The 16,705-nt window shown below is 46.2% G+C and overlaps 1 protein-coding gene across 1 annotated transcript in view; it reads left to right on the top strand.

Annotated features, from left to right (window-relative positions):
• The window catches only part of BRAP (BRCA1 associated protein), a 252,112-nt gene that overhangs the window by 19,071 nt on the left and 216,336 nt on the right, over positions 1–16,705 (top strand). Inside the window, exon 2 of the mRNA XM_085633526.1 lies at positions 12,481–12,639. Coding sequence (XP_085489652.1) covers positions 12,481–12,639 — 159 coding nt within the window. The remainder of the gene's footprint in view (positions 1–12,480; positions 12,640–16,705) is intronic.

The raw sequence follows: 16,705 nt of genomic DNA, 5'->3' as shown, positions 1-16,705 counted from the left end.
ACAACACACACCTCAACTTCACAATCATGCAACCCACAACTCTGGCTATACACAAGTCACAAACCCACAAACATGCCAACCAACGTGCCCACCCACCAGACCCGACAGCACAACTTACTGTGGCAAACTGGGCTAGCCATATACATGACCCACCAATGGCATGGGACATCAGCCACACCCCAGCAGAATGTGGAGGTAGGTGGCAACCAGGCATGTGCGAATGAGGCGAGTGACCCATGAATGAGAATGCACACATTGCCAATTGTGGCGTGGATGTGCTGGACAGACTGCAGTAAGCAGACCACAGACATATCCATGCCGACAAATACTGCTGGTGGTGGTAGTGTTGTGGACAGTGGACGCGACCATGTCACCCCAGCCAGTGGGGAAGATCTTGGAAATGTAGCTTGTTACATCCCTCCCTGTAAGCGTGTGCGTAGTGGGCTTGCCTGGCGTATGCCAGGCTAGCGCTGGGGTGTGAATAAAAAAACACGTAGCCCTGGGCGTGGTTATCTTCCGGAATGCCCAACGTTTCTGCCAGGGCGGCGCCTCTTACCCCGCCACGAGGCCGATGCCGTGTGCTGTGGTGCCTGCGATCATGTGTGCCTGCCACAGCCCGGGCCACAGCTCCCTGAACCTCGTCTGCCCCTGCGCATCCTGGCCACACTGCACACCTGCCGACACCGGCGTGTCTCGAAGAGTGCCCACCACCTGCCTGTGCCAGCTCCATGCCTGAGGCCCGCGACCATGGCAGACTCCTCAGACCATCACGGCCCCCGCGAGCAAGGCACGCAGTACTCCTTCCCGTTGACGCACTCCACCGGCATACACAGCAGACAAGTAGGTCACACATTTGGAACTGAGTCTTGATTACACAATGGCAGAGTACATATTTTATGGCTGAGTTTATGTCCCTATACTCCCTTCAATGTGGTGTCACCAACTCTGTGCATAGCATTCCGACCGCAGGCGTCTGTGGGCCCTTGCTGACCGCTTCCTCCGGCCTACACTGCAGTCGAGTAGGTCACACATTTGGAACCGAGTCTTGATTACGCAATGGCAGAGTACACACTTTATGGCAGAATTTATAACACTGTACTCCCTTCGATGTGGTGGCACCAACTCTGTGCATAGCATCCGCACAACACCTGTCTGTGGTCCCTTGCTGACTACTGCCCTCGGCCTACACTGCGGTCGAGTAGGTCACACATTTGGAATTGAGTCTTGAGTTCTGTATGGCAGAGTTCATATCATTGTTCGCAAGGAAAGGAGTAAGAGGAAGACGTGGTTGAGTCCTGAGGAAAAAAGGATCCTCGTTACGGAGGTGATCGAACACTACCAACAACTGCTCTGGTGCCACTAACTCTGTGCATCGCAAGCCAACGACATAAGGCTGTGGTCCCATGCTGACTGCTGCCTCCGGCCCACACTGCAGTCCTGTAGGTCACACATTTGGAACTGAGCCTTGATTTATTGATGGCAGAGTTGATATTGTACAGGCCTCATCGCAGACTGCATCCCCTTCCAGCTCTGGTGCCACTGACTCTGTGCCACCGGAGTCAGGGACACTCTCTGGTTGAACTTTGGTGGCGTCCGAGTCTATGGCCTGGGTGTTGTCTTCATCATCATGTAGCTGATACTGATATGGTGGGAAAAAGGAGACTGTAGCATTCAACTCCTCCATATTGCCTGTTTCTGCTTGATTCTGCCCTCTACATCATGCCCTGATGGACACCTTCCACTGTTCCCCGTAACACTCCGCGACATTCTCCTTGGACATCAACGAGGACCCACTCAGCTCTCGTGGCTCTCAGTGCACCGCATTTGGAACTGTCTTGATTACGCAATGGCAGAGTACATATTTAAGGCAGAGCCCAAATCCCTATACTCCCTTCGATGTGGTGCCACCAACTCCTTGCATAGCAACCCGACCAAACGTGTCTGTGGGCCCTTGCGGACTTCTGCCTTAGGCCTACACACCGGTCCAGCAGGCCTCAGACAAATCCTTTCCAGTCCGTCACAGCCAGGACACGGCATCGTCTCTGTGTGCACACCCGCCCAACTCTGGTGCCTCCACGTCCGTCACCCAGGAAACCTTTCTAAGTGCCATTCCAACGCCGTGTGTTGGTGATCCAGGAGGAGCTGGCTGCACAGGGGCTGCCCCACGATGACCTCTGCCTCCGGCAGACACTGCGGTGGAGTCAGGCACTCATTTGGAACAGACTCTTGATTTGTCAATTGCAGAGTTGATATCAGTGTATAGGCCTCATCGCAGACTGCATCCCCTTCCAGCTCTGGTGCCACTGACTCTGTGCCACGTGAGTCATGGGCACCCTCCCGTTGGACTAATTTGGCATCTGAGTTCATGGCCTGGGGGTTGTCTTCATCATGTAACTGATACTGACATGGTGGGATACAGGAGACAGTAGCATTCATCTCCTACATTATGCCTGTTTCTGCTTGCTCCTGCCCTCTGCACCATTGCCTGGATGGACACCTTCCACTGTCCCCCGTAACACTCCGCGACATTCTTCTGGGACATCGACGAGGATCCGCTCAGCTCTTGTGGCCCTATCTTAGTGCACCACAAGTCACTGTTCCTTGCGGGTGTGCCTGTCGCAGTGCATTTTGTGCCACTAACTCTGAGCAGCTCAAGTCATGGACCCTTGCTGTTTGTACTTTGGACTTCTGATTGTCAGATCACTGTTGTAGTTGTTGGCAGCACCAGCCAACCCCTGAGGGGTTGCTTACACTACTCTACACCCATCCAGCACAGGGGTCACTGGACGTGTAACCCTGGCACTAAAGGTGCCGGGCACACGTGCCCGTACCACAAATTATCTCCTTGTGTCCGTGTGATCATTATGTATTCATGTGGGTCCCGGGCCATACCACATCACATCGTGCTGTGTACAGCGTGCGCAACCTTGTCATCTCAGGCAGTGGTGTAGTCCTTTGACATGTGGCTGTGTCGGACCCCCCTGTGAGCGTAAGAGAGTTGACCGGCATACGGCAGTACGTCTTGGGGTGTGGTCCTTCGACACGTGGCTCTGGGCGTGGTTGAGATTAGGCCTTGGGAAAGAGGCAACTGATCTGTGTGTCTGATGTGGTGCCGGCACCACCCATCACGCATTGTGGCTTCGTGGCATGCCCATGGCGTGCACTTTCGTCCGAGGGGTACATGAGGGTGGGCAAGCCCGCACGGGGTCCGAGAACATACGTGCCAACTGTTATGTGTGTCACTATTTCCGCAGCATGGGCCAGAGGTCTACATTCAAGCGCAGGGCGAGTTCGGCCAGGCATGTACCCTACATCTGTGTCTGCCCTGTCCTTACCATAGGCTTACACTCACGTGGCCGCACACCTTCAGCATACTACATCAGTGTCGTTGTCAGGCTTGTGGACATGTGCAGACGGGCATGGTAATGATGTGCCGTGGGGTGCAGGTGATGCAACCGCGCTGCGCATGCTGGTGAATAGGCTCGGGGGAGGGTGGAGCAGCAGTGAGGCTACATACTACACATTCATGCCGGTCATGTGCAACAGGCAGTACATGTCATACAGGAATCACATAGTCACACATATCACACACAATGACACAGTGAGCCTGCCAACGCATCATGCCGAACCAAATGTTGACTCGTCTCGCTGCACTGTCTCAGGTGACTAGGGATATGCACTCTGCGCTTGGATGATGACACCCCTCCATACCCCGAACACACAGTCCCAGAGGCAGTACAGTGTGGCCCACAAACGCACCAGGGGCATCGTGGAACACACATTTGACTATTGAAGTCACGTTTCAGGTGCCCCGACATCACAGGTGGACGGCTCCTGTACAGGCCAGACATAGTGTGCAAGATGATCGTTGCATGTTGTGTGTTGCACAACATATGTGTACGCAGCAAGGCACCATGGATACCAGTCCCAGAGGCACCGGATGATGAGGATGAGGCAGGTGGACCACGCCCCACTGCATCGGCAGCAGGAATAGCCCGCAGGGATGACATCATTACAAATTTCTTTAGATGATCAAGTCACATTGTGACTCTCCTTGGCATTCATGGGACAGCACAGATTGACCACAGGCACGGAATTTGCAAATAAAATGCCTTACAAACCTACATTCACTAAGTGCATGTCACTCATCTGTACCGGCACGTCACTGAGTCAGGTGTGAGGGCGACATGTCTTGATGGAGAGTTTGTGATGTGTTCATGGATGGTGGGTGTGTCACCTCTGTGCAGTGGTGCTGTTTGGGGTGTCACGTATTCGAATTGCCAGTCCTGTGTGTTACAGTTGGTAAGGTATCCCACTCTTCGGCGTTTCACATGTGTCCAGGGTCATTCCATTTTGGCTGCCATTTCTGGCCTACAGGTGACATCAGGGCTCATTGTGGGGTCAGTTATGTACTACCTTGATGCAGGGATGCCACCGTGACCCAGATCCCACAACATGTGCAACATGTACGTAAGCGGGAGTCACTGCCCCTACATTCGTCCACGCTGGCATGATTGATTGCCCATGGTCATGATACGCCTGTGTGCCGGAGGGGTTGCTTGTCCCTCTGCAATGCTGTTGGAAAATTTGGTTTCACTGCGTGTTCCAAGCATGTGTCTGCATTGGTGCAGTTTACATGCAGGCTGCGTGTCATTGTAAATTGTGACTGTGTGGGGATGCCTATGTGATGCGGGACGATGGTCATTTGTTCTACGTCACGGAGGTGGGAGTGTGCTCGTACATTGTCATCTCGCCGTTTTTAGGTCTCGCCTGATCCAGCTCATACGCTGTTCTGGCCGAGACATTTAGTGTACAGGTTTTGGAAGTGCTGCCACACGGCCTAGCGCTTGCGTTCACGCGCGCAGCCGGCAGCTTTCAGCACCCGAGGCGCCATCTAGAGCTTTCACTTTTTCCGCTGCTGAGCGCGCACCACTCGCGTGTTTGCCGTCGCGCGCGTACCCCTGCTTTCACTTTTGCCGTCTTGTCTTATGGCTTCAGGTTGGTACAGTAGACTTTAATTTTGTTTCTAATGTTGTCAACTAGACAAGTTAACACCGGACCTTTGGATTTGACTACAATTATATGCATATAATATACTTATTGACTCTTTCGGCCATTCTTCTTTGATAGCGTCAGTCACAATTTTTTTTTTCCAGCCACACAGCACAGAACATGGGTCACTAGGTCGGGTAACTTTACTGTGAGTCATGGCATTCGGCTGATGCACAGGGAGAAAGGACACCCACACGCAAAATGTTACTTAAATGCCAATGCTGCGTTGGCAGTGTGTGCTGTTTGAGACCTAAAAAAAAATGCCTTTAGATAGATAGATTTGTTGTTTTTTTAGATTGACAACGGCCTGGCAGCTTTGCCAACAATAAAGTTTTAAAAAAATCATGAAAAACTAAGCATTGACAAAGCCAAAAGTCTGCCTGCTAGCTCCAGGCCTAATTACTTTTCAGTGCTTGTTTTTTAGTGGACGCATTTGTTTTTCCAGCATTAGTGTCCTTCTTTTCTACATGTATCTTTGCTATATGTTTCCTGCGTTTTATGTAATATAGACAGACATCTTTAAGACAGACATCTTTTGATTTTCTTTCTGAGAGCAATTATAGGGGTTACAGCCTCTCCACTAGGCCTGGGTAACATTTTAATTTCATTAAGGGAAATTAACAAGTTTTCTGAAATTTTCCATTGCACACGTTTTGTGCTTGTTTTTGCTCAGAGGAGGCTGCAGAAAATATCTCCCTGATAAAAGTATCTGCTGTAAGCAGCCTCATGCTGGTGTCTACATTACTGTTTTATGCAAACTGTCACGCAGAGACACCAGCAAACTACATTTTGCATTAAGTGTTAATTGACTTTAACAAATAGTTACACTGATTTGCAGGCCCCTATTATTCATCTGGATTCCATCTTCTGTCTGTGTATTGAAACTCGGTAATTCACTCTTGCTGAGGTTTCTTGACTCCTTGTTGCCTACCCACCTCTTCTTTTGTCGTTTTGATGTTTTACATCCACATATTGGCCGACCTGTTTGCTATTAATAGTTGTTTCCATGACCCGGGATGTTTAGGACTCTTTCTGTGTGTTTTTCCACTGTATGACTATAGAGCCCAACTTCGAACTCTAGGATTTGGAAAATCTAGGTTTCTATTACAGCTGTTTCTTAGGGGTGGTCTACGAAGTATCCAAACTTGTTTGTATAGAAAATGGACGTGATTACAGTATCCTGGTTTAAATTGTATGTTTGTCCAGGATTTCAAGGTACATGTGGTATGTCATAGATAACATTATCAATTTGTGGCCGCATTTTGTTTTTGGTGGGCAGCCTGGCGTCCCTCATCACCTCCGCCAACCTGACTAAACTAATGCCCACTGTGATGTCTTGCAGAGAGATTTGTGCCTTCATGGGTGTCGCCACCACAACTGCTTCCCTCAAAGCACTGAAAACTTCTATACCAATCTGGCTGTCTTATAGCTTTCCCCTGTTTACTTTTAGACAACTACTTTTCTTTTTGGCCAACCCCTCCACGAGAGTGCCTGTGTTTACCAGCTCTTCCTCGTGAGCTTCCCCCTGCCAAATTCCCTTGTGCTGGTTGTTTCTCCCACTTGTCGTGTGATGTTCTCAGTCTTGTTTGCCGATTTTCCCCTTCTCTTGCACGCCCAGGGATTCGGACTTTGTCAGGTGTGGTAAATAGCATTTATTCTGACCTTTGGAGCATAACGTGGATTTTGGTGCATACTGTACCAAAATATGCATCTCCCAGTAATTACCAGACTTTTTATTTGAATAATTCAGGCAGGCTTTTCTCTCTGGTAATTAATGGTGCTGCTAACTGTATCACACCTGGTAATTACTTAGTGCAACCATGCACAATTGATAACTCTTACCCCTACCCAACTTGTGGGCGGGGCTTATGTTTGGAATTTTAGTCTGGCTTCAATAATCCTAAAAACGAGTTTGATGCTGATTTACTTCTGTAAAAGGGGAGCTATCTTAAGTAAAATAGCCTGGTGTACCCTATTATTTCAGTAAAGCTTTGTTTAAAACCAACATTGTGAAATCCAATAGGGCTGGCCATTTTAGAAGTCGAACTGTTCATGGATTGGCAAGAGTGTGCGGTTGGTTGAGTTTGAGAGTAAGTCAAAAGCTTGGATAGGTGGACAATGCATGAATGGGTAGATAAAGTATGGTACAGTTCAGGTTGAAATGCTTAAGGCTATCCCATAAAATGACCTATACGTGTTGATCAACAGCGCAAGATATATATATATATATGCTTTTAAATTTTGAAATTTGCAAAACGCCATTTTAAAATAGTTTCAAAAGGTGCACAAAAAATCAGAAAGGGAAAAAAAAACAGACCTGAAACTTAAGTGAATTTTTTTTTACTGTAGATGTGCATTAGCCAAACATAATTTCTACGTTTTAGTCGGAGACCAACTCCTTTATATGGAGTACTCTACAACACTGTAGACCTGCTTACCTCAAATGTCTGTTTTTCTGGTACGCTATTTAAGCACAGAGTAAGCTCAGTGGCATTGACAAAAAGCAAAAACAAGCATTGGCATAGCCAATAGGTCTCGCTTTTGGGACCTTATAAGTATTTAGTAATGCAGCACAATATCCTTGGTGCAACAGTATTAACTGTTGCATGGTTAAACGCTTATAGGGCCCCAACGGCGAGACCTATTGGCTATGCCAATGCTTGTTGTGCTCTGCTTTTATGTTGCATTTTTCCGCATGAGGCGTGGGAATTGCAGGCCTGTCGCTGGTTATCGCTGATTTTTGTATTGCGGTTGGCCTCATCGCTACTTTTTTGGCGTTGGGGTTTCGCATTTTTGTGGCGTTGTGTTTAACGTGGTCATTTGACCTGTTATCGTGCGACTATCGCATGGTGCCGCCGGATTGTGAATACCATGTTGACATGGTGTTGTTTTCCCGTGATGAACTGCGATATGCAAAGTTGCGCTAAGCTAAATTTGCGATGGTTATCACACGTTCTTGAGCATATACCCCTTAATTTGGTTCCCATATGACGAGGGAAAAAAACAAAGTCACACAGCACCATTGTACAACCTAACACAAGATTACTTCTTCAATAAGCTTTATTCAAGCATTTTACAGAGATCATAAAAGCATACAAAGTAGACATCACAAAATAATATAATACTCTTAAAAACATAAACATTGTACATATACCTCCATACACACAAAAAGTTAATTCATAAAACCAAAAACCAAACAAAAAACACATCAATATCCTACACACATCCAGCCTCATAAAACAACATTAAATTGATTGGTTTAAGCTGATTAGAAAGGCATTCCACTCCTTATGTACAAAGCATTTTTAAGACACAAGCATTAATACAAGTTTCAGGGATGCCCAACTTCTGAAAATATAATAGGGCTAATATGCACTTGTTACAACCTAAACCTCTTAAAATGGAAATTGAAAACCGTTTAGTAAAACAAGGATAAAATCCACAGAAATCTTTCATCGCAATTGCAGAGGAGAATAGAGGCTCGATCAAACTGTCCGGTGGTAGTGGGGGGGTGTGATCAAAGCTGCCATCTAAGGATTACTCAACGGAATTTAGTCAAAAGGGACCTATCCTTACCACGTAAAGCAATGTCCAAATATGGCTCTACTCCAGGAGAGGTTTTGATCATTAGATGCTCCTTCACATGAGTTTTAGTAAAATCCAGCAACTCCTGCTCGCGTTGCTTTAAAGCCAGAAATGATTTTTTCACCCATGACCTTTTTGTCCTTGGGTAGACCTGGTTGGTTGAAAAAAGTATATGGTGTTCCCAAGGCTATCAATATCGTCCTGATGTATTGAAACTTGGGGATACAATGCCCCCTATCACAAGATAAACAGTCGTCTATGATTTCTCTATTGAGCACAGCCGAGGGATTACTCCAAATGGAACACCACAACATTAATGGAGCAAGAATGTTAAGGTCCTTGACATTGTCCAGCTCCTCATGTAATATAGTAGAAGGGAAGCTCAGCTGGAGACCAACTAATTGTCTACATCCTCTATTCTCTTTGACCTGAAGGCTTTGGACATTTTTGTATCCCCATATGCTTGTATGTTAACAGAATGGGGATGGGAACACACTGCTTCACCACCCATCACAGTTCACCCCTTAGCATTATGGTAAATGCAGTTCACTTTAAATGCTTACTTGAATTTTTTTGCTGAAGTGTTTCACCAAAGTTGGGACAGGTTAGTGCTGTGAATCGCTAGACACGTGTTTCTGGATATTATCCTTCATCAGTAGAGTTAAAGAACGAAATTCATCTGGAGTTGCTGATAATGCTGCCACAATGCTTTCAAATCTCAGTACCTCTCACTGGCGCACAGGTGCATCTCCAAATGCTCGTCAGGTCAATGGCTCTAGGGCGGGGAATGAGAGCACACTGCTTCACCTCCCAGAACTGTTCACCCCTTAGTATTATGGTAAATGCAGTTCACTTTAAATGCTTGCATGAATTTATGCTGACACGTCTCTAGAGATTCACAACACTAACCTGCACCAACTTGGGTGAAACACTTCAGCAACAATTCAAGTAAGCATTTAAAGTGAACTGCATTTATCATAATGCTAAAGGGTGACCTGTGCTGGGAGGTGAAGCAGTGTACTCCCATCCCCCTTCATTTTGAAAAGGCTCCCTTGAGTCATTGAATTGACGAGTTTTTTGAGATGCACCTGTTAAGACTTTGAGTCCCCATAGCATCCTTGAAAGCAAAACTGCATCATCAGCATAATTTAATGCCGAAATAAGAGTCTTTTGTCATAGGGACTTCCTCGCCTTTGGTTAGAAGAGCCTCCTCCGGCCCAATAACATGCAAGATTACACTAACAGTAACAATTCAGTTTGGGATGAACATCCCGGGTAGCAAATTTTAATTTCGAAATGTACCGTAGCAATGAATGTTTATTTTGTGGGTTTGAACACATGTGCATGGTTGTGCGCGTACCAAGGGTTCCCACCCGTTAAAAAAAAAAAAAAAAAAAAAAAGAGTTGGGTGTTCCACTGAGTTATGACACACAATAAATGTAAGTACTACAACATAATAAAAATAATAACAGCAGTTGTTGATTTACTTGTGGACAATATAGGTTGCACTTTATAATTAGCAAATATTTCTAAGCATCAAGGGTCTTCGTGTCGGTCCGCAAACATTTAAAGAGTTTCCCTTGTGTGACATAAACTACGCTGTATGGTCATTCCAGAGATTACCCTTCATATCCGATTTTCTCTCTCTTATTACAATGTTCCCTGTGTATATACATCTTTCTACATTTCCCTTCTGTTGCTGGTGGTGGGGGGTATACGGTTAGTGGGAACAGTAATACCTGCAAAAGTAGTCTGTAGTTAGTGAGCTTGTCATCTGTCTTTTCGTCCTTCCTCACTAGTGTGTTACAGCGTTTTGTTAATGACCACTTTCACTGGGATTCTTTGATTGCTTTATGAGAATGAGGCCTTTATTAGTCGTCATTGAGGACAATTACCTTGTTCTCCATGGACACACTGTGGGGTCTTTGCGGTGGACTGCCTGTCAACCACCTGTTTGCTTTTCCATTACTAAAGCTAGTGGGTGACTGATGGCACCTGCTCAAGCTATGTATGCTTCATCTTGGTATTGCCATTTGGTTGAAAAGAAATCTTAGGGTACGTGGTCGACAAAGTGGTCAGAGGCTGTGATCGTTACTTCCGCCATGCTAACATGTTCCCATTCCTTAATAGGAGGAAATGCAGACTACTATTTTATTTGTGTTCGTTTGGTGCTTGTACAATTGAGCACTTGCTTTAAAGTGCTTGCAGATCAAGGATAGAGCAGCGAAATGTGGCGCTTAAGGGAAAGAAGTGTCTTTAAGCTTGTGTCTTCTATTCACGCTGGAACGCCATAGTTTAGGGTAGCTATCATTCTCTATATATCATTCACTCATGCGTTGATGATACTTTTAAATGCTTCTTTGTGGTAAAGTGGCAGACATGGAGGATTAAAGAAGGTAGAGGTTTGTGTAAGTAGGTACCGTTTTACTTGACTTCTCAATAGAAGCACACAGACAATTGTGAGAGGCACATTAGGCATCTGGTCTGCTAGTCCGAGAGTGGCAGCTTAGGTCTGGGGCTGAGTTTACGTTTATTCACCATAGAGGTACTGCAAGAATGAGGGCAGTTGACTCATGCATCCACAGTGAAAGGAATGTCGAACAAAGGTGGTAAAATTATTCTTGGTTACAATAATTGTTTGAAGGTTGGTGAATCAGATTTGAAGCAGACCCCTAAATTCCTGATCCATCTTAAATGTGTGGGTGTACCTTCAGAACTATGATGCCTGGTCCTGGATTTCTCACAATAACGAACTGTGTTACCCTGGGCAAATTGTAATCTGTCTGTGCCTGAATTCCCTTACCTGCCACACTGGCAGTTGCGAGAGACTATTCAGTGAGGTCACATAACCTTATACAAATAAACACTTGCCTTGCAGCATTTCTGAATAGAGCATGAATCTTGTTTTGAATAGAATGTGGTGATGTCTTGTATATGGTTCTGTGGCCAAGTCTTACAAGTGACTTCAACTAACTTAAAAATCAGCTGACAAAGCTATCTTCATGTCTCTGCTCCACATACATATTTTATTTGGTTTGTTGAAACTCCACTCACTATCAGTTGGTTTGGGATTTTATTCGAAAATACTTATCACTCATATGATTCATCTATATTTTGATAAATGCACCAATTTGTTTTCTAAGATTTTGACGTAACTGCTCCCTGGTCGTCCAGGCAGGCATCAATAAAACGTACTGTGGCAGAGCGACTTCACAGAGACCAACGCTCTGGAATGTCTTCTGGGTCACATTCTGTGAAGTAGAAGTCCCTAGGTAGAATTAGAAAAAAAATGCATTTAGCTGATAAGATTAAATGTATTTATCACTCCGTCCACAGCAGGTACACCTCCACGACGCTGATGCAGTCCGCATGTTGATATTGTTAGCGCTTTGAAAGTGCATAATGCATAACGAGCTTATTTAGCAAAGCAAACAAACGATTGACGCAAGTACAGTGAAGGAGTGGCCAGTATATGCCCTGTGTAGGCAGAAGTCCTATCCACAACGGACCTCTAGTGATGGCTATGTTCGACAGAGTGGCTCTCGAGAACAAAGATTACAGATGTTCAAGGTTGCTGCAGAATGGTGTTCTGGGCGGTTCAGTGTGTGTGTGTGTGTGTGTTGTTGTTGACTTTGGGAACGTTCTATTTCCTATTACTGACAATACGGCTTTGAAAACTGTCCGTGAACTAACTGTACATTGATCTGGAAAAGGGTCCCAGCCCACCATTCACTTTAACAAAGATTTTACTGGAATAGCTGATGAAAAGAACATGTGAATGAGTGCGGGGAGGGGTTTCTGCCATGTCTGAAACCGCATCGCTAATAATGTGTTTTTCATTAGCCACTGAAATGTCTGAGGACGAATTCAGGGAGAAGACATGTTCGGCTTCGGCTGCCTTGGCTGGGAAGGACCCTGTGGAAAAAGCAGCCCTTTTACATCAACACATTGGCCGCAGGGAGATGACGGATGTGATCATTGAAACCGTGCAGTCCGGTGCAGGTAGGAAACTGCTGGATCTTTCTGGGTTTCTTCTTTCTATTTTGCAACACACCTTAACTTTTTGTTTAAGTTTTGCAAAAAGAGTTAATTGTGTAGCATCCACTACATAAGTTAGGGTGTAATATACACAGCCTGTGGGGTTTGAGTTGTCTTTTTAGTTGGGGAAGCATGCAATAACTTGTATTTCTGTAGCAGTGTATGATCTGTGATATCCAGGTAAGTTAAACGTTAGCAGGTCAGTTCCTCAGTGGTAGCGCAAGAGGAGTTGGGCATGTGAAGGATGTTTCTTCTTAGACAGTTTTTGTGCCCGTGACCACTCCATGGACAATGACTGGTAAGAATGTGTGTAAGAATTTGGGGCAGATGTTGAGAACAATATGTGCCAGGTGGACATAAGAGTCCTAGAGAGGAATATCACAGCTGGAAAAGCGATCCATGTTCACTAACAAAGTCACCAGCAGACTCTTTTGTTTCAAATGCCTTTATGAGTAATAATGAGTGTGGTTAGAGAATAAAGGGGAATTAACATAATACTTGAGTTTGTTGGATAATATCTGACTGCAGCGAGGATGATAAGAGGAGAACTGTTCTTTGTTGGAGTTCTCTTGTTTGGGCCCATCCTGTGTCACTTAGTCTTCTATTTAATGCCACATCCGCACATGTCTACTGCCTATTAAGGCTCATGGCAGTAGTTTGGAGTAGGAATGTGTGTATATATCTGCATATGCCACAGAAAGGTCGTAAAAATTGAACTTCAGTATGGCATAAGCAGAAGTTGCATTGTTGTTTAATAAGTCAAGCCAAATGGGCTTTTGGATAATCTAACACATTTCTGGGAAATACTAACGTCTCTTGTGGTCTACCGGCTGGTATTACAATCATTCAGAAAACAAAGAGACTAGTTGATGACTGGATTCCTGATTTGTCACCCTTTTTGGTATTAAAGACCTTTTTCTGCTCGGGTGGCTTTGTTTTAGGGTGTGACAGAAGAAGGTTGTATGTGATTTTATAAAAAAAAATGATTTACTGGAATGTGAGGAAGAGATGTGGCCTAAAGGCCATAGCTGCTGGCTTTGATTCTGGGGAGCCAAGTTAGTCGTAGCATCGGCTCTACAACTTGTAATTCTGGGCAAATCACTTAATCTCCCTGTGCCTAAAAAAAATCAAATACTGAGACAGCTTTTCACCTAAACTGTTTAATGGAAATTCATATGTTGGAAGGCTTTAACCGTTTCATAGAAACCAATTTATAGAATACCTTCGCTTGTTTGGACCGAGGACTTTGGGCGGACCACATCTACCAGGGGGCCTGCTGTTCTCGCCCGCACCTGGTATCACTTTGCTTGCCTTCCTTCCTGCCGGCGCAGTTAAAGCGCCTCGCCGCTCCCGCTGTCGCGGGAGCCGCTTCGCTTGTTTGGACCGAGGACTTTGGGCGGACCACATCTACCTGGGAGCCTGCTGTTATCGCCCGCACCTGGTATCACTTTGCTTGCCTTCCTTCCTGCCGGCGCAGTTAAAGCGCCTCGCCGCTCCCGCTGTCGCGGGAGCCGCTTCGCTTGTTTGGACCGAGGACTTTGGGCGGACCACATCTACCAGGGGGCCTGCTGTTATCGCCCGCACCTGGTATCACTTTGCTTGCCTTCCTTCCTGCCGGCGCAGTTAAAGCGCCTCGCCGCTCCCGCGCAGCGGACGAAGCCCGGACAAAGGGCGGACCGTCTGAGGCCGTCAGAGGCAGAAGGAGGCTGGGCTGGGCCACGTCCCTTGTTTCTGCAAGACCTGTGAGTACAGAGCCCGGTTTCGTACCCACTGAACTATGTCTACCCGTTCTGGCAAACTGTTAAGGAATGAAGGCCTAAGGGGGCAAAATGCAGCAAGCCCCATTATTGGGACTATGGACCGCTTCATTACCAGGGTGGCGGCGGTGATTGATAAGGAGATTGCCATGTCTGAGCGGCATCTATCTGAGGTCTACCTCCCCTCAAGACGTTCATCCCTGGGGGTCGATGCTCAATCATCACTTATAATTGCCAATACCCAGCCCCAGGGCGCTACTTCGCCTAGTGTTGTTGGTACTTCCTCAACCCCACCCCAGCTGGTTGATATTGAACAAAATATAGGCAGGCTAGAAAGTTTGGCTGCTCTTTTTCCTATAGTCACCATGGAGCCTGACGGTCTTGGTAAATTGATTACATTATCATCCATCAATACCCCAAGTGAAGTTACTAGTGTTGTGGAGCCTTTATCATCGCCCACTTCGCCCTTGGCATTACCAGAAGGGGAGTTAGTTAGGTCCCCCAATAATTTCCAAACACCCATCATTAGACAGGAGAATAGGCCCTTAAGCAAAAAGGTTCGTAAACGTAAAAGGGGCTGCCCAGTTAGACAGGCCGCCCTTTATCAAAATTTAAGAAAGCCTTTTGGAGTGGGTATGAGAACTACAAGGGCCAAACCTATAGTGAATAAACCAGATATAGCTGGGGATGTTGTGAATTCTCCTGAGGAGCTACACCCTGGTGCAAATAGTGCGAAACCTTTAAAGCTTCCGGATTTAGCAACGGTAGAAAATATTCTTGAGAAGGTCTATAGCCTCTTGAATCCGTTGCTAACTCAAGTTAAAGGCCTTGGGGATAGGATTGACAAACTCGAGCAATCAACTCTTGACGGCTTTCACTCACTTAAAGTAGCAGTTAAACAAATAAGTAGAGTGACTGAAGCTAAGAACTTGGTTGCAAATGGAAATGTGCTTTTATCTCAGCAAGCCTCTAAGCACCCATTATGTTGCGAGAAGGGAGCTTCTAATAGCCCATCTACCTTAGCTTCCACATCTATTCAAAGTTCCAAAGCAGTTCTTCAGCAAAAGGGTTCTCTATCCCACATAGAGCCCGATAAAAATAAGCCTAAGTCTCCCCGACAAAAGCAGCCACAGGTAGTGAGTGGCATAATGGAAATTTCCAAAAAACAAGGGGTATGTTCTAACTTTAGCAGGTTAGCCTTAGAGAAAACCCCTAGGTCCGTCCCCCTTCCTACCACTAGACCAACCCCTTCACGTGCCTCTAGTAAGCAAATACGACAGATTCCCCCAGTAAACCTTCCACCAGACTGTCAACCCTTTGTGGCAGTCATGGTTAATGTGCCACCTTTAAAGGATGGCCAGTTGGAAAATCATCAATCACTTAAGAATAAGTGTATCCACTGGCTAAAAGCAAATAAGCCAATCCCGCTAGGTGTGGATGACATTATACTGAGTGTCCGTAGAGTGGATTGGGTTGGACAGGGGGAAAAAACACAGGAGGGGGACTGTATAATTGTAAATTTCCAAGATCCAAGAGTGGTACCATCGATTTGTACCCCTATTTCTAATATGGGGGTCCCGGGGGTTAAAGTGGTAGACCTTTCCTTCTTTTACCCCAGGCAAATCATTGACTCTACCGGTGGAAGCTTAAGTCTCCCTGTTCTTGACCAGAATAGGGACGGGGTTTCAGGGGACACTAGGGAGAAACATTTGTGGCCAGCGGGACCCATTTGACTGGAAGTTGGGCAGAGAGTAGATTTAGTGGAAACTCTATCACCTAGCAAAAGTAAGTCTACAAGGGGGATAGGTGATCTTATACCCACCATGCATGACCCTTGCTGTCCTCATGTTTTCCCGAGGAGCTCTACAGGCGGGGACATTCCGGCGCCCTGCGTCACTCCAGCTGTGACGGACCTTGCTTTCAAGGTTTTCAGCTGGAATGTCGCGGGGATTGCAGGAAAGCTGCCCCTGCCTGACTTTATTACTCAGGCTGATGAGCACTCTCTGTGCCTCTTTCAAGAGACATGGAGTTGTGTGCAGGTCTACAGGGTGGGTTTTTCCTCTTATTACTCCCCTGCGCATGTCTCGTCTTCAGGGAGGGGGCGCCCAGCCGGTGGCCTCCTTATCTGGGTTGCGGCATCTCTTGATTGCAGAATTATGGATTTCCCCACAGGTTCTCCTGATATACAAAACATCACCTTAATAGACCAAAGGGGGAGAGTTGTTTTAAACGTTTTTAATGTTTATGCCCGGGGAACCGTGGGCGGGAGAAAG

Source organism: Triturus cristatus, chromosome 11, assembly GCF_964204655.1.
Source record: "Triturus cristatus chromosome 11, aTriCri1.1, whole genome shotgun sequence".
Classification (NCBI taxonomy): domain Eukaryota; kingdom Metazoa; phylum Chordata; class Amphibia; order Caudata; family Salamandridae; genus Triturus; species Triturus cristatus.
Note: the sequence above shows the minus strand (reverse complement) of the source record. Positions and strands in the feature narration are given on the sequence as shown.